The sequence below is a fragment of the Limanda limanda genome, chromosome 2, assembly GCF_963576545.1.
Source record: "Limanda limanda chromosome 2, fLimLim1.1, whole genome shotgun sequence".
NCBI lineage: Eukaryota > Metazoa > Chordata > Actinopteri > Pleuronectiformes > Pleuronectidae > Limanda > Limanda limanda.
In genome coordinates, this window is record NC_083637.1 from 24,738,987 (window position 1) to 24,765,523 (window position 26,537).

Consider the following 26,537-nt stretch of genomic DNA (forward strand, 5'->3'; position numbering starts at 1 on the left):
TGAAGATACCAGGAACTGCAGATCTCCTCATTCTTTAAGTGTTTAAGAACAAAATTATATTGTATTTAAATTAGGGATCAATAAGTTTCCTTAACCTTCCTTCTCGTCAAATCAGCTGCATATAAAATGTTGTAGTTCAAATTAGAGTTGACCATGTGCAATATTAATGATATTGGGCTCAGAGAGTTGGAAATGTTGTTTCATCTCTTCAGGTTTATAACTAATGACTAACTTAAACCTCCAGACAGAGCAGATTAGCTCCTGACTTGTGTCTCCAGCTACCAGGTTATACAAGTCTATTATTTACAGACATTTCTGTGCTTATTCTGAGCTTCTGGAATAAAACATTTAAACACTTTAACAAAGGCAGGAAAAGATAAGCCAATTTAGTTTTTGTCCGACTGCAACACCTCCCATGAGGCTGTGATGGTGTGACAATGACTAAAGACTCATGGGACACAATGATATTGTTTACTGCTGGTGGACACACTGTGTGTGTGTGTGGGCCCAGTGAATCTTCATCAAGATAAATGTATACAACCATGGCTATTAAGAAATACAGTGTTTACACCACAAGCTGATATATTTACAAGTATTGGAGCCAGTACACAAATTCACATCTGGCAGTATATATGTTCTCTGTCATTAGTTTTATATCCAAATAGAGATAAAATGCAGTGTGTTATGAACGCATGTGTGTATGAGATAAAGAACTGAGAGTGGGAGAGTATGAATTCAAAAAAAATCACTTGACACAATGAAATGCTTTTCAATACTAAAATAATTCCCTCTGACCTTTTTAAAACAATTTATAAATTTAAATAGATCTGGATTTTTATTTGGATCTGCATCAATTGCACACACTCAGTGTGAGTCCAGTAGATCCATGAATTATTTTCTGAGAAATCACGAAAATGTTGAAAATCGTCTCATTAAATATTAATTAACAATGCAACTTTTTTGTGTCAAAACAGCAGCTTCAAAATTAGTGTGATGGTACATTGACTTGGAGAATGGAAAACTGTTCTGCTCTTCATCCCCTAATGCTTGTTCTTGCTCCTCCTCGCACCTCAAACTGGTAGAATCAGGTCCAGCAAGTTCAAGAGTAATGCTGAACTGAAGATCAGTTAAAACGACTTAAGTCATTAAAAACCATGTGGTTATGTCTGATATTCAGTGAGGGAACTTTTAAACTATCAAGAATTTCAACAGAGTTTGGAGGTTTTATTAAACATTACATTACAGTTAGCTGACGCTTTCATCCAAATCGACTTACAATACGTGCATTCAACCATGAGGACACAAACCCAGAACAAGAATCCACAAAGTATAATTCTCTTCAAGAAAGCCAGACTACAAAGTGCTATCGGTAAGTGCCGTCTAAGAGCTACTTATAGCGGCAGCTCCTCAGCTTCAGAAGGCAGCTGATCATAATGTCCACCATCCAGTTGTGTGTCAGTTCAGTGAGTGGGACGACGCAGTCATCACATTATTCAAGCTTTGTCTTTGTCTCTACATGAAAACCGTTTGGTCGCTCGGTGACAGTGCCCGACACAGTCTATCACCAGAGGGCGCTGTTGCTCAGTAAGATACATAGTGTTGCTTTAAAGAAATTGAAAACTCGTGGATTTGATTCTTCCACTGCCCACACAAACCACATCCTGGTGGTTATCTTTCCATTTGTTGCATAATCCTGCTAACAAACAACAACAAAAAACAAACACACACATGCAGATGAAAAACATAACCTGGTTGGTGGAGGTAAAAATTTAGAGTGATGTCGCTGCTGATATTTTATGTTGATTTTACGAAACCACACCAAGACTTCTACTAATCTAATCTTGATATGACTCTTTTCTGCTCCTCTGCTGTTCATTGTTCTCACTTTGTCTCCTCTTTCCAGTTGAAGCTTTAAAAGGTGAACTGCATCATTATTTCTCTCCTCTCCCCTCAGCACTGTTGGCATTCGCCTGTCTCCCCGTCCCCGTGCACAGTTTGAGACCGTGGCGTCCTGCTGCATGTTCCTCATACACAGGTCAGGGCTGTGGCTCCATGTACCCTCCACTCCTGGGTGAAAGAGAGCCCTTGTCTTAGAGCTGCAGCTCTACTCAATGCACAGCTTTTTAATGGCAGCTGCTCCGCTCTGTGCTCATCTGCTGGCATTTAGTCTGGATGAGATGCAGCCAATTAGTGTGAGCCACTCGGCTCAGCATCTGTCTGAAGCAAACAGCAGCACACCGGGGTCAACGGCTCCATCAAATCACCTCGTCGCTCAGCTTCAGAACACATGGCTCCATGTTGAAGAAATGCATCACAGTCTTTCTTCACCTCATTTGCATTTCTTGACTAAACTGTTGTTTCTTTCTTTTGCAACCACTTTTCCCACAGGAATCATTATCATACAATTTGCTAATAAGCTACTATGATTTTATGTGAACAGCTGTTTCTCAGCATGTATCAATGACTTCCTTTACTGATGCTTTCAAAGCACAACCTGTGGGCTTCACACAGCAGCTCAGTAACTCCCAAATTGTATTCCAGGGACCCATCAGGGTCCGTGAGGGATTAGAACAGGTCCCCAACAAAATGTTGAATTGTGGAAGGTTTTTAAAACCAGTTGGTGTGTAGAGTAATCGTCCCATGAGAAGCTTCCACACCTTCATTAAACGGCAAAATCAATATCACACACAATATTTTTTATTGACTTCTGTTGTCTTACTGTAACAGAGCTGTTACATCAATGCTTGATGGTGGGAGAACCTGATGCACATCATGCAGCATCACAACAACAACCAATCACATTTTCCCACTTGTGACAGACACTATTGCCGACTTTTGTTCTGAAGTGCCATCCTAGTTGTTAATTACATGCTAAAGCATTACACAAGAAAAAAGAAAAATCCCCAGGACCTGTATGTTCCTAATGTGATCTGATTGGCTTGAGTATTTCAAAGGTAGTATATAAAGATGGACGACATGATGTTCTCCAAAAGTGAAGCTAAAGTGTCTCGATCAGTACCTGGTGGCTGACTGTACTACAGCTCAGAAATCCTGCCTCCTCCATTTTAATAGAATAAAAAGTCAAAGTACACGTCAGATGATTTTTCTCAAAGATGGTGTGTGTCACCTATAGTAGTTCTTATTCACACTGATTTTTGTTCAATTTTCAGATTAATTAGGTTTTAATTGCTCATTTGAGGCTAATTAAATGGTGTGAAACATCATGATTGACAGCTTGGACTGACTTGTGATTGGTCGAGCACATACATGACAGGACTTCAAGACCACATCTCCGTCCTCCAATTGCTTTACTGCACAGACTCTTGTTCCAAATGTGCACGATGTCCCTGTTGGTATCCATGATATTGTGTCTTTATTTCTTCTTGGCAGAAGGAAGTGAAGCATCTTCCATCTTTATATAAACATGTGTGATTTAAACATGATTTGATTGGCTACTACCTGCACTGCCACTTGCAAATGGAGCTTTGATAACCTCAAGGCAGTTCTCCATTGCACGAGGTCAGCCCATTCAACATGTCCATGTGTAAATGCCCATTAGAGAATTTATTCAGAGTTTCTTTTATGAAAATGATTTGGGGAAATCTTGCCAATAATCTGTGACTGAGTCATGTCGGGTTCTGCTGCTTTAGTGCGTCACCTGATATAACCTCTCTCTGTTCATGTCACCCCAAACTCCAGTGGCATGCAGCCCGGCCTGAGTCACCCCTACAAGTCATAATGCATTGGCCAGGACACAAGTCATTGTGGAGCAGAGGAGGGAGGAGGGAGGAGGTGCAGGGAGGTGCAGTGCACCCGACATCTGCAGTGCATTAATAGCAGACATTTGATGAGAAGGCCGGCAAGGGGGAGAGGAATTAAATATTCATTGGGGATGATGACAAGTTCGGCTGCGATGAGGATGATGTGTTATAGTATCTACTGGCTGCTTTTTGTGGGAGCCAAAGTGAGTGTGTGTGTGTGTGTTAGACAGACTCTAAGTGCCAGTTTCTATCAGAACACGAGGTGTGTCATGTCAACCTTTTTATGAAACCGAATGCCTGCTTACTGTATCCTGGATGTGATGAAAGCTGAGAGGGCTGCGTCCCCACTAATGTAATCACAGAGAGCCAGAGTGCACAGAAGACATTCAGAGTTTGTATCATTCATACTTTAAAATCACACTCTGAGATTAAGAACAGGCCTCAGTCACACCAGCGCTAATAGTGGCAAACGCAGTGTGTTAAAATCAAAATGCTGTGATTATTGCACTCGCTTGTTGCGTTTACACCAAAAGCTAATTTTCACGCGATGAAATGACATCATTAAGTTACATTACACAAGGTCTATGCAAAGATTAAAAGACGCGAAATTCGCTTCTCTCACTCCAGTTGAAATATTAGACCTTGAGCAAATAATAAGCGCAAACTGGCTCGAGACACGCACTCCAACAAAATGTGGGCAATGTTAGGAGAGCCAGCACAAAGGGTTCAACTTTGATGAACTCTTACATGCAAAGTTTTCAATGCTGATCAGCTGCAGACAGTGTCGACACCGACGGCCCTGGAGGGGATCTCAACACAGCCAGACAGCCCTCACTGAAGTACAGCATTATATCAGCTGTGACGCACATCTAATTTTATATAAACCTGCTTTACGTGTGGGCTGGATGAATATTTCCCCTTGTGTTAAATGTGTAAACATAACGTGACTACATGTATGTGAAAGTTGTTTCGCGGTTCCCTTTACCTTATCTGGAGCATCACAGTCTTTCTCTGTGACTTCACTTTGGTTTTCTGGCCCACGACTTAAATGTTTTGGTTCACTGTCAGCACTCTCATCAGCATTGTTTCCAGTCACAGCACACAGCCTTTTTCATTAAAAAAATAAATCTAAAAAACAAATCTCATAGTTAGCCATCCGTATTTATCATTCCTGCACATTGCTGCGTTTCTTGACACTTTACTGCCACCTGTAAATCAGTGGAATGGTGTGAAGCTCTGTGCACGAGACTAAACCAAATGAGGGGCTAAAAGCATTGCTTTATGCAACTGCATCGTTAAAATGTAATAACATACATATGTGTGTCAGCAGTGTGTTAACAGCTTGTTTCTGCTTCCCTCAGGTAATAAAAAGCCTGAGCAACAGCTACATTGAAAAGTGGGACCCCATCACTTAGTAATGTTACAGCGGCTCCTCGAAATCAATATCATAATCAATAATCAATTTGCTTCACACTCTATTGTTTGGGAAGATTTAGCACCTCTTCAGTGAGATGAGACAAGTGTGGCTTCAGGTAACTAAATCAAACATCTCTCTTTTAAGGACTATTTTTAAGAGCATTTATTATATATTTGACACTGGAGAGATGACCTGAGAGGAGGTGAAAGAGAGAAGGGGAACGCGTGCAGCTGCAGGCAGATTATCAGTCCAACATCCATGCACAGTTCCTGATTCAGTTGGGTGAACATTTAAGTCATTTATTGTTTGCTGTTAGCTGTATACATTTGAGAAAAGCCACATCTCATTGATTATATTTATTTTAATTATCTGTGGAGATTCTCAGTCATCCAGGTCGTATTATATCCAAGTGCTAAAAAAACGGTCAACTGGCCGTGGTTGAGTTTCTTGAAGACGTTTCACCTCTCATCTGGAGTCCCAGGTATTTAAGCTGTCGGGGTGTTAGGAGTCGTGGAGGTTTCCTGAGAGTCTACACCCACCCTGCTATTTTGAAAATTGTCCCTTGTTCAGGATAATTGTGCTCTTCAAAAAGAGCTTGGAAAATAAAAATTCTTCACAAACTGTCACATCTATTGTTAATGTTGTTTGTAAGTGACTAGTTTATTAGAAAACAAGACTACTGACAGGAAACGGGCACGTCAGGGCAGATCAGAATTGAGCTGGGGCCAGTGTCCCGCTTGTCACACCCCTGGATCTGCCCCTGAATGACTGCATATCTTTAATTATATGTATGTAAATAAGGCTAAATTTGAATTCACACCATAGAACTTCTTGAGGACACACAGTTCCCCCTGATACATTTAATCCATTATGTCAGACAAAAGGCAACAGCTAATTTTAAATCTGTAAAACTTTATTGACGATTGGCCCTCGGTTACCATGGCAGCGACATTGGCTGTGGGTTCTGGAGGTAGGAGATGACGACTGCTGAGAAGGACAACCTGCAGACGGCACAGGGGAGAAGAACCCACCATGAAAAGTGTAAAAATCAACTTGCTTGCTTAGTTTTTTCGCAAAGGCTTCATTTTCCAGACCCTGATTCTACCTTAATTTTAATATTCAGTTTCGTTAGTTTTTATCGTGTTGTAGACGAACAGTTCTGCTGCCTCTAGTTTTGTTTCTTGTTGGCACTTTTGTTGGTGGAGTTTCACATTATTGCTTATGAGGCATAAAACCCACTCCTGCTCTCTTCATTATTTAATTACATATTTTGCTTACAAGCAATGAAGCATTGCAGCTGAGCTCAGGTTGGATTCGTATTGAAGCGTTTAAGAATTGGAAGGCATGATGGCTCTCAAATGTAAGGACTGAGACGGACTCTGGATTGGTCGAGCATGTGTATCTGCAGGACCTTTCTACTGCTCTTCCATTCCCGATCAATACTATCCAGACTCTGGCTCCAAATGACGTCATTTGCTGCAAGATAGGAGCGTTTGAATCCTGTATATATGGCTTTGTTTCTGGATAGTGGAAGGAAGTGGAGGAGACGTGCCGTCCATCTTTATTTACAATCCTGTATTGTATACTCACATGAAGCTGCTCATCATCTGCTTGGTGTCCTTTGAGCTTCTGGAGTTTGCAAAACTGATGAAAGAACAGTAGCTGCGATCCATGCGCACCTCTTCAACTGAAACAAATATGGATAATCTGTAGAGTCTAAGAGTTTTTTTTATAGGAGCTTCATTTTTTGTTTAAATATACAAACTTGATCTATTTGAATGTATTTTTTAACTTTTCATTTATGTAAAATTAACTAAAACTTAAAACTGAAAAAAGGGGAAAATAAGGTTTGAACTTTTATTCAACAGGACTGCGGAACCCAGCGTGTTTTGCACGAACTATCAAACATATCAATGGATCAAAGGAATGAAAGCAGATAATAAACTGACCTTTGATTCCTTTCAATATTAATAAATCAACTATTTATTAATCAGCAGTAGCATCGCTCCCACTATATTAAACCTGGTTTAGGTAAGTTAACTGTGTGTAGCACTAGTTAGCAGTTAACTGTGTAAACATCTGCTAATCAGTGAACATGCTAGTTCTGTTCCAATCTACTGTTCAACCCATTTATACAAGAATCACATAAACTGAAGTAACTCAGCTGGCTTCTTTAGCAGCTTCCACCTGATTCCTGTTAAATGAACAAACTAATGCAGTGCTTTTGTGTTCCTGTGGAGAGAAGTAATGCTAACCTTGCTAACAGGGGTTCAGAAGAGTTTCTACTGTGATGGAAGTCGTTGTGGTTGCTGACGTGTGCATGTTGTGGTTTTTTGGGGATCAGGCTGTGTCATGGCGTTCCCTCAGTCCAGACCTAAGGCTCCCCAGCTTCCTCAGCATCTTCTCAGGACCATCGACTGTCAGCAGGGCGCTGTCAGGGCGGTTCGCTTCAACGGTGAGAAACACCCAACTCATCTACTTAACTGCTGTCAGACTGTATAACCAGCTGTGACCCCATTTAACACACAACACAATATTTGCAATTTAATTTATTTAATTATTTAATTAAATTATCTAATTATTTAATTTTATTGTTCAGTTGTTCTACTACTTACTATTTATTTGCTTATTTGACTTTTTCTTTTTGCTCATTGTTGTTTTTGTTTCTTACTTTGTTGTTTTGCTCTTTCTTTTGTTCTTGTTGCACTGTGCCTGCGCTGCTGATGTAAAACCCTCAAATTTCACCACTGTGGGACTAATAAAGGATTCTATCTATATATCTATCTATCTCAACAGTACCAGGATTCAACATCATGCGCAAGATGTGAAAGTCATTCTTAATCCTGCAAATGTCCCCATTGTAGATAGATAGATAGATTAGAGTGATGTTTGGGATCTGTGTTAGCTGTACACCTGTTACAGCAGAACGACATAGAAACTGTTTTGCTATTATTAACAAATAAACATTTGTTCATTTGTTGCTAGACAAAAGTCATTTGAGCATGTTCACTCAGGACTTATGGAAACACGATGGACCCATTTTTGTTATTCTAAGACATTTTATGGACAAATCCTTGAAGAAATGACCGTCAGAAATTCTCGTAAAGAAATGGAGGGATTCCAAGTCAACGGTGTCATTGTGGTCCTCATTAACACAATGCTCTTTAGGCTCCAGACAGTTGCCGGCTTTTCCCAGTTTGTAATTAGGCCTTTGTGAACTCTCCATCTTAGTCTCATTCTTAATAGTTTACGCCTGTGTCCTGTCTCCCTGCTCAGCTGATGGGAGCTACCTGATGTCTTGTGGCAGTGACAAGTCTCTAAAGCTGTGGAGTCTGAGCAGAGGGACCCTGCTGCAGTCGTACAGTGGCCACAGATACGAGGTTCTGGACGCTGATGGGTGAGTTGATTTTGAGACGTCCTCCACAGGACAGTTGCTTTAGTGAAATGAATGAATGAGTGTCAAGTGTAAAAACGTGAAGAAAGAAGAGAAACTGAATCACTGTGCCGCGTGTTTTGTTTTCTTCCACAGCTCTTATGACAACAACTTAATTTGCACCTGCAGCTCAGACAAGACTGTGATCCTGTGGGACGTCCCCACGGGACAGGTCACACGCAAACTCAGAGGTCATGCCGGGGTCAGTTCAGCGGATTATAACTCCGTGTTTCCTGTTGTTGTAGAAGTATTTGTCCAGTTTTCTTTACATCACTCTCTTTTCACAGAAAGTCAACTGTGTCCAGTTTAACAAGGACCCAAATGTAATCTTTTCTGGTGAGTTTTCAATAAAAAGCCTCCGATCAATGAATGATTCACTATATATGGTTTTTATCACAGTGTGTAATATTAAATATATCTTACCAGTTGAACACTGAGGTGAGTTTTGTGGTCCGTATTTATTTTAAATTGCAAAGAGCTCATCAAACTAATACTGATCCTCGACTAAAATAAATGTTTTTATATTTCCTCAGTAAAATATGTATTTGTTATGATGTGTGTGTGTTTGTGTGTGTTTCTTCATCCAGGGTCCATAGATGGGACAGTTAGGTGCTGGGACATCAGGTCCAGAGGACATGAGCCCGCCATGATTTTGGACGATGCCACGGACGGCGTCAGCAGCCTGAAGGTGATGCAACACGAGCTGCTCACAGGGTGAGAAAAGCTTTTTGCATTTTGAATCGATCACAAATCAACAAACTGCTCCTGTCCTGCTGCAGCTTAAATTCTTAACTGGCAATAAACATGTTTCCCCAGTTTCATCAGCCCTCCATTGTAGTTAGGCACAGACTATAGTAATTCACATCCACATTATTCTGAAATCATCTTCTGTTCAGATCTTTGGACGGCAATCTGAGGCGCTACGACATGAGGATCGGTCAGCTGTACGAGGACTTCATCAACAGTCAGTCAACATGTTTTAAAGAAAATAACATTCACTGGAAAAAGTAGCAAGAATAGTAGGATCAGTGTAATAGAAGCATTATTAAGTCACCGGGAAGTGACGTTATGTCACCAAGCAAAAACACCTGAAAATGTGAGCTGGTTATAAACATAATCTTAAACTTGTGTGTGTTCCAGGTCCCATCACGTGCGTTTGTTTCAGTCAAGACGGTCAGTGCACGCTGAGCTCCAGTTTGGATTCAAAGCTCCTACTACTGGATAAGAGCACAGGGGAAATGTTGGGAAGGTGAGTGATGTTCAGTTTTGTTTCAAATGATAAAACATGGAATACACTATTAGAGCACATTCATCGAAATTCACAAAAGCCTTTTTATATAAAGTCTTCAAAACAACTAAAACACTGCAGAGGTGACTCAACATCAATCTTGACACAGCTGCAATAAAATGAAAAATTTAAAGATTAGAAAAGGTTCCTGGGAAGTTTACTGTCACATATAAATGTTGAGGCCTTCTTTCGTTTGTTTCTCTCAGGTTTAAAGGACATAAGATGAAGGACTACAAGCTGGACTGCTGTCTCACTAATAAAGACACACATGTCCTGAGCTGCTCTGAGGACGGGCACGTCTACTGCTGGGACCGGGTTGAGGTCAGCATTCACCTTCCTTTACTATCATAAGAGTAATTCAGTGAACAGTGAACAGAATTTACTGATGACAGGGGAAAGCTAGAAATCTGATGCTGAACAGAGCTCCGTCCAGCAGAGCAGCAGCCTGTGGCCCACCTGTGTGGCTATATGGTAGAAAATAATGTGAATGTGATGATGCTCCAGTTGAATCAAATTCAATCTCAATCCGGTCAGTCTGTATATTTATCACAGTGCTAGAAAGTACCTCTAATGTTTTTTCTGACTCTCTGACCTCCAGGGCTCTTTGACCTTGAAGCTGTTCGTGGGAGAAGCTGTGGTCCAGTCGCTGTCCTTCCACCCCACAGAGACGTGCCTCCTCACCGCCATGGAGGGGCGTGTCCAGGTATGGGGGGCGGAGCCAGAGGAGGACGTGGGAACGCATTCGCCGACGTGGAACACCCTCTCTGAGCATCTCGGAGAGCTCTACGTGCACCTCTGATTTTTCTAGCTATACGTCGGCATGTCGCAGAGCCTAGGGATACCCCTTGGCTGTGATTGGTCCGCTTACAACATCATTTTCGAACGACGTCATTTCCGGACCTCAGACTTCCTGTTTCATTCCCTATATCACAATACCGCCACTTTAAAACCCAAACACAACTACGATTCGTTTGTTGTTCTCGTCTCATAAAATACATTACAAGCAAGTCCTTTTCCATGTCAAGCAGCTCCATCAACAGCCTTTGTCTGTTGGTTGCCATTGTCACTGTGTGTGAGGAAAGCCGGGAGGAGGTAAATAAACAATCGACGACTTCTTCTACATACAAAGACGTCATGAGGTAGGCTTCTCTAAGCTTGTCTTCCGTTGCGCCACCTACTGTTCTGGCGGTGAATTGTTTTCAGCACCCACAGCCTTCGAAGAACCATAAACGAAAAAGAGTCCGCCGTATCCGTCCGTCCGGTCGTCTGCAACGGAGTCGGAGTAGCATATTTCAGCCTTTAGTCTGTGAGAGTTTCTGTACAGTTTTTACAAAAAGGCTGAACTTTTGCTCACAGACCTAAACAATAAATGATCCGGATGTGAATCTATATTTACTTCAAGAGGGATTCGTTTGTCTTTGAGAAATAATCCAGGACTTGATTTTTGTATCTTTCTATATTTCTAATAAAAAAAAACTTGATTATGAACATTTTCCAAATCGTGTAATTTTTCTTTTCACTCGAAATGAACAGACTGCATATACTGATCCTTTCTGTACAAGTTGATCTTTATTAGGAACTTCACACACAATAAATGTAGAGATGAGCACATTACAAAATAGAGGACAACATCAAATAAATATATAACTTATCTTACATAAATACATTTTCTTAACTGGCTTGTTGATGAATACGTCTGAACTCTAAAGAACTTGGCTGCGTTTGTCAAACCAGACGTTGCATCTACGCAGCTTCGTACATTTGTTTGTTTGTCAGGAAGTTAAGATTCAGAGTAGGTCCAAATCAGCTGACATGAACAACAGTTAAAGTACAAGTATTTACATTTGAAGAACACACGTCAATTTCATTATGTATTTTTTGCAGATGACAGATAAAGTAAAAACCTTTTCTCGAATGTTATCAAAATAAAGTAATTATTATCGTAGTGAGTCACTCAAGGTCACTTTTCAGTAGAAAAACTGGATTTTTTTCACCTAAACGTTACAATAGTTAATTTTGTTCTCATTTCATTAGAAAGGGTTTCAGCTTCCTTCCATCATGAAATTAAACTCTTCATTTACAGACATTACATAAAAAACTGGCAGCAAACATGTCCCCTTGGAATTGCTGGGTCGTCACAAGCTATCATACACACCTCCCTTTCTCCCTTTCTCCCCTTTCAACTCAACCCTTCTCCCATCTACCCTCAGCCATCTAACCCACACAGCTACAGCCGGCGGCCGACAGCTTCTCCACCTTTTGCCAGCGGTGCGAATTGTCCAGGAAGGCCACGTCCTCGTGGTGGGTGGGCCTGCAGCAGGGCGTGTTGTGCCACTGCTCCCCGGGTGCTGGGTGGGGCAGCACCCCACTGAGCAGCAGGTTAGTGAGGTTGTGGTTGGAGCGAACCCGGGGACACGTCCCACTGCAGTACTTGAAGAGGACGGTCTCGTCCGAGTCGTAGCTGAGCCCGAGGTCCCAGTGTCAGGTTTAAGTGGAAGCAGTAGGACCCAGGAGCAGATGTTTTAACAAAAAAAGAGTATTTAATATAAAAAGAGTCTTAACTAGACAAAAACACAAAACATATACACTAAAGAGGTGGAAGAACTGGAACAAAAATTGATTTTAGTCTCTATCGCGAGGTTATTCCTTCATGACAACTCTGAGGGGGGTGAATTTTTTTCTAACTCCCTCGTTTAAGCTCGTTAAAATTATGCATAATTAAGGGCGTGGTCTATTGACAGTTTATCACTAGCTGCTCGCTAGCTCCACGCTAGCCACCTGCAAGCTGCTCGGTCCACTCATCGGTTCATGTTGGCGGATTCCCGTCACTGCACTCGACACAAACCATGGCTTGCTGTTCAGTTCATTGTACTAACAGACCGTCTAACAACTCTGTTGTCAAGTTCTTCCGGTGAGTGAAAATCGGTTTTTATTTAATCTATATATTAGAACCGTAGCAATGTTTAGCAGGTAGTGTTGCTCACATAGGTTGCACACTATGAGGGGCCGTGAGGGACATTATTCAGAATACCCTCTCACACACACAACTGAAAAGCTCTCACACACACAACTGAAATGCTCTCACACACACTACTGAAAAACTATACTCTCACACACACAACTGAAAAGCTCTCACACACAACTGAAATGCTCTCACACACACTACTGAAAAACTATACGCTCACACACACAACTGAAATGCTCTCACACACACTACTTAAAAACTATACGCTCTCACACACACAACTGAAATGCCCTCACACACACTACTGAAAAACTATACCCTCACACACACAACTGAAATGCTCTAACACACACTTATTAAAAGCTCACACACGCACATATGAAAAGCTCTCATACAGACATATGAAAATTTCAGTTGAAACGGAAGGTGTTTCAGTTGAAACGGAAGGTGTTTCAGGTGAAACGGAAGGTGTTTCAGTTAAAAAGGAAGGTGGTTCAGTTTAAACGGAAGGTGGTTCAATTAAAAAGGAAGGTGGTTCAGTTGAAACGGAAGGTGTTTCAGTAAAAAAAGGAAGGTGATCAAGGATGGAATCTCGACCATGTGCTCAACAGCCCTCAACCAATTTACAAGAAGCAACGGCATTACTCAACAATATATTGGCCTCAGCGGAGGCAATCAGGACTCTGTCTAGGCCTCAACTGTTCGGCAGCAGCCGGCCGTTGCAGCAGCTCCAGGTGCGGATACACTGGACAGCCAGCTAGCAGCTCTCTTTCCGTCTCGGCAGCGCAGCGGCGTGCCACTGTCTGCTGCAGGTCCAGTCAGGAGAAACTGTGCACCTGCACCCCGCTATCAAGCGCAGCAGTGCTTCGGCACATGGACATCTAAAGGCATGAGGAGAAAAAGGTAATTATACGTAGTCGGAGTTTGAAATTATCTTCATATTACCAGTTCTGTAAAGTTGGCAAGATATTCACAGATTCGGACTTCCCGGATCAATAAATCATAAGCTAAACGTTGTTAAAGCCAGTGTTGGGAGTAACGCGTTACTTTAATTCCGCGAGCATGTAACAAAGTATTTTTTTAAATCAAGTAAAGCAGTAACGATTACTTTTTCGTTAACTATTTCGTTACTCGCGTTACTCTCTTTTGTGAAAAATGAACACTTGCAGACAAGAAGACAAGGTTGGACGTCAGACTATATTTTCACGGACCGCCCGTTAAGGTTCGGCTACGGAGCCTCACTACGGAGTCCCTCTGGTACGGACTCTGGTGACATCGACAGATATTTTTTTTTATTTAACGAAATTAACGAATTGTTAATACGCGGCCTCAAATTAATTATTGCGTGGTAAGTTATCAGCAAGACGGAGACGAACGGATCCCAAAGCTCCATCACTCACACGATGCGCTTCTGTGCGCTTTGGAGAGCTTGTTTTGTTATTTAAAATAAAAAATTAATTCGTTAGTTCAAAATGATTCCACCGATGTCACTACAGATATGATGTCGGAAATGGAAACAGAGTTGTTAGTGTTGTTGTGGCGATCTCAGGGTATTCTGCCGTGACTTTAATCCATGACACCGGCAGAGTTGTTTTCTCAAACATATTTTTAAGGCCACCGTCACTTTTGATCTCCAGCAGCTGATCTTCTTAAAACAGACATGCTGGATTCACCGGGTTTGTTGACAAATGGGTCCGACAAATAACGTGTTGGTTTGTGTTCAGCGAAAAAGTGACGTGACCGAGACAAGCCTCTTGACATGCATAAAGCATGAGTAATGACGGAGAGGATCCTTAAAGCACAAACGCTGCATAATTCCCACCGTAGTAACGTGGACAACGGGCCACAGGCGAGTTTTCATCAATATGACTCGTCCTCCGTGATGGACACATAACATTGGTGTCTATGTACAGCTTGCTGAGAAACGAGTGCGCAGGGACCGTCTACAAAGTGCAACACCGAAAAGAGATATTACAAAAATATTCAATAACCTCACCGTAATACTGTATATTCTCACCAAAATCATGTCACAGATCAAGGGCTTTAACAACGTTTCGCTTAAGACTTATTGATCCGAATCTGTGAATGTCTTGCCAACTTTACTGAACTCATATTACCATCGTGTGCAGTTTGCTAGCTGGCTAGTTCACCCCTACGACACTAGCCTAGCCTACTGTATGAATAAATTAACGATATTAAACTCGAAGGAGTAAATGTTGGATATCTATTATTTGTACAAGTTTGTATGTTGTTCTAGGACTGTGGTCTCTGTATTTTATTTATCTATGGTAGCATGACTTAACGTGCAGTGGCTGTTTTCATGTAGTCTTAAGAGTTATATTCTTATTTCAGAGCTAGGTCACAGCAGCATGACCACTTCAACAAGGATGTTATATTACTTCCAAATCCATCATGCGAAACAGTGTGCAAACAAGGTCCAAAATTACGATTGCACAAACATGGGCACATCCTCAGTGCCTTTGAGTTCCAGAAGGCCTGGGACCACCAGGCTGTTATGGCACACATCAGAGATGGTTTTGGTCAGCTCATTCCAGAGGATGTCAGGTAAAGACTTTTTTTTTTCTTACTTTTAATTAATATTGTAATAATCTTTATTTATAGAACATTTTAAAGAACAAACACAGGTTAACAAAGTGCAATCATGATTATTACAAACATAATACAATAGCATTTGTTATAAAATGTACATGACTCTGTCACATAACTCGTCGTAGGAGCAAGAAACCAAGAGACACACACACTCACACACACTAACACCATCGTACAACAAACTACATAGCCTAAAAGCATTTTTTGTTGTTGTAATATCCCCATCTTCTTTGTAGCCTCCAGTTTCTAATGGGTTGCGGCAACAAGCTGGTGTCCCCTAAACTCCAGGAGGGCCAGGGGCTGAATGCAATGCTGATCCACAAGATTTTCAGAACCAAAGGCCTGTATGTGAGACCATCAAGGACCCTTTTGCTTTCTTTCTTTTATTTGTTTTTAATACATTTCACTAAATAGAATTGTATCTTTCGAAAATGAAACGTAAACTGTTTATTACTAGTAGCAGTATACGATATATATTCAATTAAAGCAAAGGTTTGAGAGCAATCAAACCAGAGAAAAGCGCAAACAAAGGTTTCTTGTTTGAATCGGTCAAACAATAACTTGGTCCAATATGGTTATTTAATTTCAAAGTTGTAATTTTTGCTTTTGATATATATTTTTGGTCTTCTTTCTTTTCTTTTTAAGACCGACTCAGATGAAGAAAATGATTGTTCCCACATCACTACAAGATCAACAAGTTGTGCAACTGAGGACAAGAATGATGATGAAACAGTCAATGATGATGACTGTTTTGAAGTTGATGGTCCACAAATCCATCAGGGTGTGGACCATCAACCTAGCACCAGCAGGGTTGCTACAATGGATGGAGATGGCAACCCTGGCACTAGCGGTCATGATGAAGACTACTCTTCATATTTAACACTTATGGCTGCTCATCCTGATGACTCGTCAGATGATGAGGAATTAAACCAGGCTATAATTGCCAGTATGGAGAGTCAAATGTGAGTAGCACAAACACAGAATGTGTCAACTCTTGAGGACGATGTGATCAGATAGTTGATGTGAACTATTTCATTTTAAGATTATTTTGTCATATCTGATCATTTGTTTTTGATGTTGTCTTTATAGTGCAGAAAAGGTCCCGGTTCAAGAGATACTGCTGGAACTCTCAAGCAAAATTAGCACAAAACAACTGTGCAAATTTAATATAAATCGCTCTGCTGTCTGGGAGGGAGCCGTGAGAGGATTCCAAAGGGTGTCCTATAGCCCCAACTTGATGATCTGTGTAAAATTCTCAGATGACATGGGGAGAAATGAGGAAGGGATTGATTTAGGAGGGCCAAGGAGAGAATTCTTGAGGCTGCTAATGGAGACCATGGCCAGGTCACCCATGTTTGAGGGAAAAGAAAACAGCAAGAACTTGGCTCTTGACAGTGCTGGTAATGACCATTTTAATTTATGGGGATTTTTTTACATACAACTTTTAGCTTTTGAACTGATTTACAATTTATTTAATGGCACAATGAAATCCATGCTTTTATGTGGTACTGGGTCTTTATGTATTTATCAATATTACATTTCCTTTCATCCCATTGTTTTGAAGCTCTAAGGGAGGACCGATACTACACAGCTGGCAGAGCCATTGCTGTAAGCTTGGTACATGGCGGTCCGCCACCAAACTTCCTCTCACCAACAGTATTTTCTCTTCTGGTTGATGGTTCAGCAAAACCAGTGCTAGAAGACATAGCTGACATGGAACTTTTGGAAAAAGTCCATAAGGTCAGTTGGTAGTCTAACTGTTATCTTGCATTAGAATTAGGTTACATTACAATATTCTCTTGCCGTTTTCCATTTTGAGAGGGAGTACCAATCCAGCCCAGTCTGCTCATTGCTGAATGCTCACTTCCTATAGGTTGTCAGCAAAGTGTATTTTCCTTATTGTTTATCACATTGTAGCTATGTGGAAGAAAAGAAGTTAGGGCACCCTTGGACACCCTTGGTAATTATGCAGACGTCCAGTGTCTGGGTTCTTACTAATAAGTAGCCTCCATAACAAACCGTCCTGATGCTCCTTGTGATGCTAGGTATCTGAAAGTACAACCCTTGAGGACCTTGAGATGACAAAGGAACCTCTACTTGACTACTTGGCCAATGCAGGATGTCTGAGGCCTATGCGATCTATAGGAGACAGGGATTTGCTGGTACATGACATTGTCATGTTCCAGGTCATCTACAGGGTTCAAGGTCCATTTCAAAGGTATTCAGAGGTGTTGGTTGTTTGCAGTCAGATTAATCAGAATAGCAATCAGAATTTTAGTCATAGACCAAAAAAAATATATTATTTTTATATAAAACTAAGCAAATTAACAATGCACAAGTGAATTAGTAACCCTAATTAAATTCTGCAAAATTCCATGTTATTTGTACAGATTCAGTGAAGGACTGAAAACTCTTGGGGTTCTGGAGAAAATCCAAAGGCATCCAGACAGCTTTCGCCCCCTGTTCTGCTATGAGCCAAGCACTCTGACTGCTGACCAGGTGGATGATGTTTTCAGAATTTGGCTGTCTCCAGAAGGGAGCAACACGAGAGCTGCTGAGGAGATAGTTGTTACCTTCTGGAGAGACTATCTCCAGGATGCAGAGGGTAATTGACAGTTTAGTGTAAAAGTAAACCTATGTGTCCATTTATATTTTACTGTTATTGTTTTTTATTTTTGTGCTTTTTTGTGTGTTTTTTTTTACAAAACATAGTTGTATAACAAAACGATATAGCTTGAACTTACTTACTTTCTTGGTTGTAATGTCATCAAGTAGCACCTTGAGATTGTTATAAGATGAAAGGTGTTTCATAAATATATTGCTATAAGAGTTATTCAGTTTTTTCAAGTACAATACTCTTGTTTGACAATTTATTTAATATCAACTGATATGAGTTGCTGTTTCATATATATGTTAATTGGACCAACTATCACTTACAATGTTTTTCCTGTTTTTATAGAGGGAGAAGGGCCATCCAAACTACAAAAAATATTGTCCTTTGCAACTGGAGCATCTGTGCTACCACCGATTGGCTTTTCTCCAACTCCCTCTGTCCAGTTCATTCAGAAGGAAGATGACGACTTCTCCTGTACACCGATGTTCCCTCTGGCCAACACATGTGTCAACTGCATCAAGTTGCCACTACATGTGTCATATCAACAGTTTAAGGAAAAGTTCGACTTCGCTTTAGGGAACTCATATGGGTTTGGCAGGGCATAAACGTATGCTCTGTCTATGAAAAAGGAAAAAAAATACAACTGTTCTTCCCCTCACACTGATATTGCCGTCTGCAGTTACGTTTTCAATTGTTAAAGTATATTGAGTCATCTCCCCTTGTCTGTCTCTTATCCGTCCGTCTCTTATGTGTCTGTCTGTTTCTCCCTCTGCCTGTCTCAGTCTCAGCTTGTCTCTCAGTCTGTCTTTTTGGAAAAAATATGTTGAACAAATGTTTATGTTAATTTGTTTTAATAAAACAATGTTAAAACTTTAACATAACTGTCAACAAAACCTTACATAACTCCCATGTTTTTCATAGAAGAAAATGCAGAAGAGAAGAAAACACATCTATTCCATGGTTCCCATCATTTTCAAGTGGATTCACTTGTTGAATACTGTTCATTGTGGTCTCATTAATGGTTACATCAATGTCTGGAATTCTAACATTATTATTGGTTTGAAGTTCAGGTAATGGCCCTTCTTCATCAATGCCATAGTAGTTATGGTCATCAAAAATGTCATTTATAATGGGATGGATTCCTACATTGTTTATGACCCCTGTATGCCACAGCTGAAGAGGAGTCGCCCCCCCTTGTGTGGACAGTCCATGGTTGTTCCACTGGTTGATAAATTCGGTTACTGCCCTTTCAATTCTTGGTAAATAAACATAATGCAGACAAAATAGATGTAGTTCATTCAATGAATCAAGTATACCCTGTTCCTCCATGAAGTTAAAAATATTAATAAAGTGTCTAGATACAACTCTATTCAATTCTGCCCATAGTCTCTCAATCCTTTGGTTGTGCACTGAAACACCTGTAATAACACTCCGACTGTTCAGTCCTCTTCTCTCCAACATAAAATGAGCAACACGTATATTTTCCATACCATGATCACATCTGACCCGTAAGGGCAAACCAAAGTTCTCTACTCCTCCCAAAAATAATGACAAGACACTTAAGGCTCTGTTGTTAGATAAGCACCGTAAGTATATAATGGTCCGACTGAAGCCATCAACACAGCCATGAAAGACCATCCGCCATCTAATCAGCTTGTGGTTGCCGTCAAAATGCCTGTTGGGAGATATAAAGTACATTAAATAAAAAAATATATAGGTAAAGCTTGCAAGTATATCAAAGTGTTGATTACCTTTATTGATAATACAAAACAGTTACAATGTCAACCTACCATAATTGGTTGGGGGCCTGAACACTATAGATCCTTCGGCGTATGGCATGACGGCGTCTAAATGACCGCCCGATGGGATCCACTTGATCGAGGCTCTGTCTGACCCGCCAACGCTGAACCCTTAAGCCACGTGATCTCAGGCTTCCAAGAACGTATGCTTCACCTGCATTTGGAGTGTTCTGTAGTATATTAGTCACAACGCTGTCCAGGTCTTGATTTGACAATATTGCATATCTTAATGGCTCAACTCCCAGAGTTTGTCTGTGTCTGTATAGGGTTCTTCAAGTTGCGAAAGCATCTATACAATGATCCTAGTAGATTACTCACATCACTATCATCATGATTATATCTGGACACAGCAAGAAATGCAGATAGAGTTCGTGTATGATCATCAAGCTCTCTATAAAGCCTCTCCTGACCGAAATTGTTGGACTCCTCTCTTTGCAATGAGTCAATGCATTGCAGAGCACTAGTAAAAAAACTTACAATATCCTCTTCATTGCCTCTCACCTCAAAAAATTAAGTTTGGATGAGAAAAACAAGGAGGATCAGGTGAACATGCATTGTGGTTGAAGTACTACTTCAAATCCAGTAAAAGCATATGCACTTCCTGGTGTGGACTTCCTGTTTCCTTCAGTTGAAAGGAAGGCCTTCCTTTTTAATTGTAATGCTCGTATTCACCACTGAACCATTATATTCCACAATACTATGCAAGAGCATTTCAGTTGTGTATATGAGCACATTTAACTAGTATGTGTGGGAGATTTTCAGTAGTGTGTGTGAGAGCTTTTCAGTAGTGTGTGTGAGAGCATTTCAGTAGTGTGTGTGAGAGCTTTTCAGTAGTGTGTGTGAGAGCATTTCAGTAGTGTGTGTGAGAGCTTTTCAGTAGTGTGTGTGAGAGCATTTCAGTAGTGTGTGTGAGAGCATTTCAGTAGTGTGTGTGAGAGCTTTTCAGTAGTGTGTGTGTGTGTGTGAGAGCGGCGTTTTTCAGTTGTTTGTGTGAGAGCATTTCAGTAGTGTGTGTGAGAGGGTATAGTTTTTCAGTAGTGTGTGTGAGAGCATTTCAGTAGTGTGTGTGAGAGGGTATAGTTTTTCAGTAGTGTGTGTGAGAGCATTTCAGTTGTGTGTGTGAGAGCGTATAGTTTTTCAGTAGTGTGTGTGAGAGCATTTCAGTTGTGTGTGTGAGAGCGTATAGTTTTTCAGTAGTGTGTGTGAGAGCATTTCAGTTGTGTGTGTGAGAGCGTAGTTTTTCAGTAGTGTGTGTGAGAGCATTTCAGTTGTGTGTGTAAGCGTATAGTTTTTCAGTAGTGTGTGTGAGAGCATTTCAGTTGTGTGTGTGAGAGCTTTTCAGTTGTGTGTGTGAGAGGGTATTCTGAATAATGTCCCTCACGGCCCCTCATAGCACACGGTGCATGGTTTGTTAGCTTATGTCGAGATTAAGCTAATGTTGTGTAAGCTTGTGTTCGCCGCATGGGCTGTAGGTTTGCCGTTGAGCAGCACAGCCCGATGCGGTCCTGATGCTGCATTATGGAGCGTGAATGCTAGTCACAGTAAATCGGTGCGCACTCTAGACATAGTGGAGAAGTGTTTCAATGTAGAATTGGGGATTATTAGTTACAGCGCTCAATGTTGGGGCGTCACATAAAACTACTACGCACATATGTTAGCGTGGTCACAGGAATAAAAGCTTAAATGATGCTATATTATCTCTTAAGCTTGAGTTTTTTATCGAGGCTAACCCTATTTGTTAATGTTAAGGCTATATACATCTGGCAAGTGTAATAAAAATTATTATTATATATATATATATATTTGTTTCACTTGATGATGTGTCATCTGTGGTTTCAGTGAATACTACGGTGGCCCTGAGAGCTCAACGAACAGCAACTTAAGAAAACACATGCAAGTTGACAAAACACAAGCAAAGTAAGAAAACATCTTCATCAATTTCACAACACAACACAACACATTACAGAAATGCGCAGCAAATACAAAAAGTGCGCAGCAAATACAAAAAGCGTGCTGCAAATACACAAATAAGCAGCACTGCGCAGCAAATAGAGAAACGCGCAGCAAATAGAGGAGAAACCACAACGGAAGTGTTTCCAGAGGACAGCTAAAGGTGATGGACACTGCTGCCACAGGAGACACAGAAACGTCCAATACACCATACAAATTCGATTCCACACACGGGTCGGCAACCCGCGGCTCTGGAGCCGAATGCGGCTCGTCAGCCCCTCTCCAGTTGCTGTACAGGACAGTGTTGTGCATATTTTTCGCAAACGCTGAACGAATCAGTTTTCATATTATTAACGTGAACGTCACGTTCATCATCACTGTATCAGGCCATCATGAAATACCAGGAGCGGGCGAGTGTGTGTGTGCGTGCGTGTGTGGTGCGTGTGTGTGTGTGGCGACCGCACCGGCCCCGGGGCTCCGACCCCGCCCATTCGCTCGGAGGGACCCACAGTGAGTTCTGAGCACGGAAGAGGGTCCGATCTAGAGACATGCCGTCTTCTCCTGTTAAACTTAATAAACAGCGTTAACAAGCAAGCCCCTGTTTGTGAGGCAGTGTATTGTCCATAGTGTGCAGGGGTAGGAAACCTTTAGTATCAAAAGAGACATTTTGCCCCCTCTTCTGAGCAAGTGGGCGGGGTCGGAGACCCGGAGCCGGTGCGCTCGCCACACACACACACACACACACCGACCCATGTGTGGAATCGAATTTGTATGGTGTATTGGACGTTTTTGTGTCTCCTGTGGCAGCAGTGTCCATCACTTTTAGCTGTCCTCTGGAAACACTTCCGTTGTCGTTTCTCCTCTATTTGCTGAGCGTTTCTCTATTTGCAGTGCGGTGCTGCGCATTTGTGTATTTGCTGCGCACGTTTTGTATTTGCTGCGTATTTCTGTAATGTGTTGTGTTGTGCAGTGAAATTGATGAAGATGTTTTCTTACTTTGCTTGTGTTTTGTCAACTTGCATGTGTTTTCTTAAGTTGCTGTTCGTTGAGCTCTCAGGACCACCGTAGAATACTAAGTTTGTGTTCCATAATTGTCCACTTTCAAACTCTATTAAACTTATCTCACTTGTGTGTTAGAAACGTGAATATGGTATGAAATAGTAACTATATGAATATGAAATAGCTTCAAATATAAGTGTAACAAATAGGCCCGTAATAACACATTAAGAGACAATGCAACAGATGATTAACTGGGATGTTTAAAAAGACTGAAGTTATTGACATTTTATTGTTTCCATATACATAAGAATGAAGATGGTAATCTGACAGATATGTTTTTTTACATATTCTTTGTTTGTGTAGTTTTACTCTAGGTGATCCTGATAGGCTAGACCTGTGGGTGATCAACATGAAGAGACAGAACTGGATTCCGAATAAGAATTCTCGTCTCTGCAGTCAACACTTGAGCATTGACAAAAGGGTACACATAAATGTTTTAATAACTTCTGAGAAAACAAGCAACTTGATTGTTACATAGCAACTACAATTTTAGCATGAACTGTGTACTTTACATTTCTACTCTATTTACCATACATTTTAAACCACATTGGCATACAGATTTTTGTATCTACAGAACACACAAGCCTTTTGTAGCGAAGGGCATGCCTGAAGAACACCGCTGTGCCTACCATTTTCTCAGCCTCCAAGGGCAAAGAGGGAGAGGTAAGTATAATGGGGGTAAGTGACATTCCTGTTTGAAAAATCACTAAGGAGTTTGCAGATGTAGACAAAGGCAGTAGTGGCAAATTTCTTACTGACAATCAGGGCAATGTTGTTATGATTGCAGACACACCTGAACAGGCTGTTGTTCCTCAAGATGCAATGGACAACGACATTCCTCTGACAGTTAATGTAAGTGACTCTGTTGTTGTGGGTAACAGCATTCAGGCAGAAAATCCTACTGGAAGATGTACAGACTCAGCTTTAGATCACTCTCGTACAGTTTTAACACAGCTTCCTGGCTGCTTTACGAGTGATCACAGCTACACCATTTCTCAGTCTCCAAGAGCACTTAAACGGAAAGCTTCTGCTGCAGAGGAAAAGCTGTGTGCAGCTCGCAAGAAGCTGAGGATGAACTTGCAGATGACTAGGGGACTGAAGGCAAGAGTTTTTTCCTTGAAACATATTATAGTTGTTCTTCAAAACAAACTCCTAATTTCAAGTGAGTGTGCCTCTCTTCTTAATGGCCTAGATGATGTTCCCAGAGAGATCTTTCAGAGACTGCAAAAGAGAAAAAAAAAAGAGAAAAAAAGCAGTCTTTTCAGAATCCTTGGACCAATCCTCAGACCATCCGAAATTGGTACAGTAGCATCTCTGCAGAACCCGGATTTACTGCTGCTTCATTCATAGCTTTAAAAGAACATGTTGCTGAGCAAAAGGACGGAAAAGACACAGTTTGTGCAATAATGATGGATGAAATGTACATTCATAAGCAAACAGAGTTCGGTGGGGACAACATTTATGGCTATGTTGACATCGGTGCTGGTGAGATGGAAAATGTTGTGGCAACACAAGCATTGGTTCTTATGGTTGTTACAATCAATGAGTCCTGGAAGATTCCCATTGCTTACTTCCTTATCAACAGCATGACAGGAGCAGAGAGAGCAAACCTCATCCGAGAGAGCCTTTTTATGCTCCATGAAATAGGAGTTAGGATTGTATCCTTGACATGTGATGGTTCCGATCAAAACTTCACAATGATCAGAGAGCTTGGTGCCAACCTAGACATCATTGACATGAGATCTTACTTTATCCATCCTCAGGATCACACACAAAAAATCTTTGTGCTCTTGGATCCATGTCACATGCTCAAACTTCTTCGAAATGTTTTGTCGACTGTTGAGGTTGTGGTTAGAAAAGATGGCCAGCAGATAAAGTGGCAGTACATTGAGGAGCTCAACAAACTTCAGTAAAAGGAAGGCTTGCGTCTCGGCAACAAATTAAAAATTGCGCACATTCAGTGGCGCAATCAAAAAATGAAAGTCCATCTTGCAGCCCAGCTCTTCAGTCGCAGTGTGGCTGATGCCCTTGACTATTGTGAGCAGGATCTTAAATAATCACAGTTCAGTGGATGTTCTGCCACGGCTCAGTTTCTGCGCACAATTGATGCAGCCTTTGATGTCCTTAACAACCGTAACCCACTTGGAATAGGACAGAAAGCACCCATCAAACCAGCAACTAAACACCTTGCCAAAGCCATTCTTGATGAAACCAAGTCACTTCTCCAAGGTCTTAAAGTTAAAGACAAATGCAACAGACTTGTCTACTTGTATTCAACTCAAAAGACACTCATCTATGGGTTCATTGCTTGTTGCAGAAGTGTCATGGGCACATACGAAGACCTGGTCGAGCAGCCAGCTGCCCCATGCAGATACATTCTGACTTACAAACTCAGTCAGGACCACTTGGAGCTGTTCTTCTCTGCTATCAGAGCATGTGGAGGTTAAAACAACAACCCCAATGTAAGTCAGTTCCGAGGGGCATTTAAACGCCTCTTTGTGAGGCACCAGGTGAAAAGGGGCACAGGTAACTGTCTCCTTCTTGACAATACCACCATTCTTGACTCAACACCTGCAGCTGTTAATATTGCACGCAGGGTTGATGTGGAGCTTGTGGAAGTCCTTGTACCTTAGAATGATGTGTTCTCTCACTTTCCAGATGTTGACAATCTGTCTGAGTACAAGGAGGCAGCCATAGCTTACATCACAGGCTTCATCGTGAAAAAGATGAAACAAAGGGGCACATATATTACGATACGTGGTGATCTAGAGGTGGAACTGCACACTGTTTACTAGCTAGCTAGTATAACTTAGCTATGCTACCTCATTGTTAGCTAACGTTAGCTAGCTAAAAGTTTTGGATATCATTTGCCAAGGCTATCAAAGTTTGATACACGCCATTAAAACACAATGTTCTGTATCGCGTGTACGGGAGGCTTCAATCGAAAATTACCAGCTAGCTTTTAAAGCTGACACAACCTATACACTCGACTGCCCCTTTGAAGTGAACTTAACGTTGGCCAATATATTCTAATAACTAGTTAACATTAGCTAATTATCATTGACAGGTACTCGCTTATTTACCGTGGCATAAATTGCAGGGTTTTTCACTTTCAGGTTCCTCTTGACATTTGTTGTGTTCTTCCAACCTATTTTGAAGCCACAAGGTTTCTCTCCCGGTATTGTTGTGCATTGTGTTTTATTTTCTGTCAAGTTATAATTAAAGAGTGTCCAGATATCTATAAGTATAATGAGTTAAAAGGAGGCCTTATGTGCCACGAGGCACGCAAGAGACTAGAACTAGAATGAGTTAAAAGGAAAGTGTTGTGCAATGTGTCGAGGGGTCAGTAAGGTATTAAACAAAAGTGTAAAACAGGCAACAGCATAGCACAGAGGGGCGGAGCCCCAGGCCGGATTAGTAGGGTCGTAATACCAACAACACCTGCAAAAGGATCCAGCTCTCACAAGATGACGCCACCATTACATTACACCCGCCCGAGCACCCAGACCTGGTCTTTGGTCTGGGTGCCAGCATCACCCATACAGATGCCATCATCACTGGCGCCAAGCTGCCAAGTGGTCACCAGATTCTGAACATTATGTACAACTTTGCTTGCATTTGGCATCCAAGCAACCAGGTTT

General features: G+C 41.3%; 3 protein-coding genes across 3 annotated transcripts; 2 read left to right on the forward strand and 1 right to left on the reverse strand.

Moving 5' to 3' along the window:
- The first annotated feature begins 7,530 nt into the window (after positions 1–7,530).
- On the forward strand, positions 7,531–10,698 carry LOC133019021 (WD repeat domain-containing protein 83-like). Its single transcript, XM_061085359.1, has 9 exons — positions 7,531–7,633; positions 8,455–8,575; positions 8,708–8,813; positions 8,899–8,947; positions 9,199–9,325; positions 9,508–9,575; positions 9,752–9,860; positions 10,106–10,220; positions 10,498–10,698. The coding sequence occupies exons 1-9, from the start codon at positions 7,531–7,533 to the stop codon at positions 10,696–10,698; spliced, it is 999 nt and encodes a 332-aa protein (XP_060941342.1).
- A 1,415-nt stretch (positions 10,699–12,113) lies between these two features.
- LOC133019031 (persephin-like) lies at positions 12,114–12,377 on the reverse strand (the record flags this gene model as incomplete). The annotated part of the gene is made up of 1 exon (XM_061085367.1): positions 12,114–12,377. A coding segment is annotated over one exon (264 nt), but the record flags the coding sequence as incomplete, so codon positions are not given.
- A 1,376-nt stretch (positions 12,378–13,753) lies between these two features.
- LOC133019041 (G2/M phase-specific E3 ubiquitin-protein ligase-like) lies at positions 13,754–18,693 on the forward strand. The gene is made up of 9 exons (XM_061085379.1): positions 13,754–13,767; positions 15,217–15,429; positions 15,711–15,845; positions 16,275–16,436; positions 16,564–16,874; positions 17,039–17,214; positions 17,520–17,692; positions 17,865–18,079; positions 18,434–18,693. The coding sequence occupies exons 1-9, from the start codon at positions 13,754–13,756 to the stop codon at positions 18,691–18,693; spliced, it is 1,659 nt and encodes a 552-aa protein (XP_060941362.1).
- Positions 18,694–26,537: the final 7,844 nt, after the last annotated feature.

Coding starts and splice junctions, on each gene's coding strand:
- LOC133019021 (XM_061085359.1), top strand. CDS start 7,531: ATGGCGTTCCCTCAGTCCAGACCTAAGGCTCCCCAGCTTCCTCAGCAT. Junction 7,634..8,454: donor CAGGGCGGTTCGCTTCAACG/GTGAGAAACACC, acceptor CTCCCTGCTCAG/CTGATGGGAGCTACCTGATG. Junction 8,948..9,198: donor CCCAAATGTAATCTTTTCTG/GTGAGTTTTCAA, acceptor TTCTTCATCCAG/GGTCCATAGATGGGACAGTT.
- LOC133019041 (XM_061085379.1), top strand. Junction 16,437..16,563: donor GCCAGTATGGAGAGTCAAAT/GTGAGTAGCACA, acceptor TTGTCTTTATAG/TGCAGAAAAGGTCCCGGTTC. Junction 17,215..17,519: donor TTTTGGAAAAAGTCCATAAG/GTCAGTTGGTAG, acceptor TTGTGATGCTAG/GTATCTGAAAGTACAACCCT.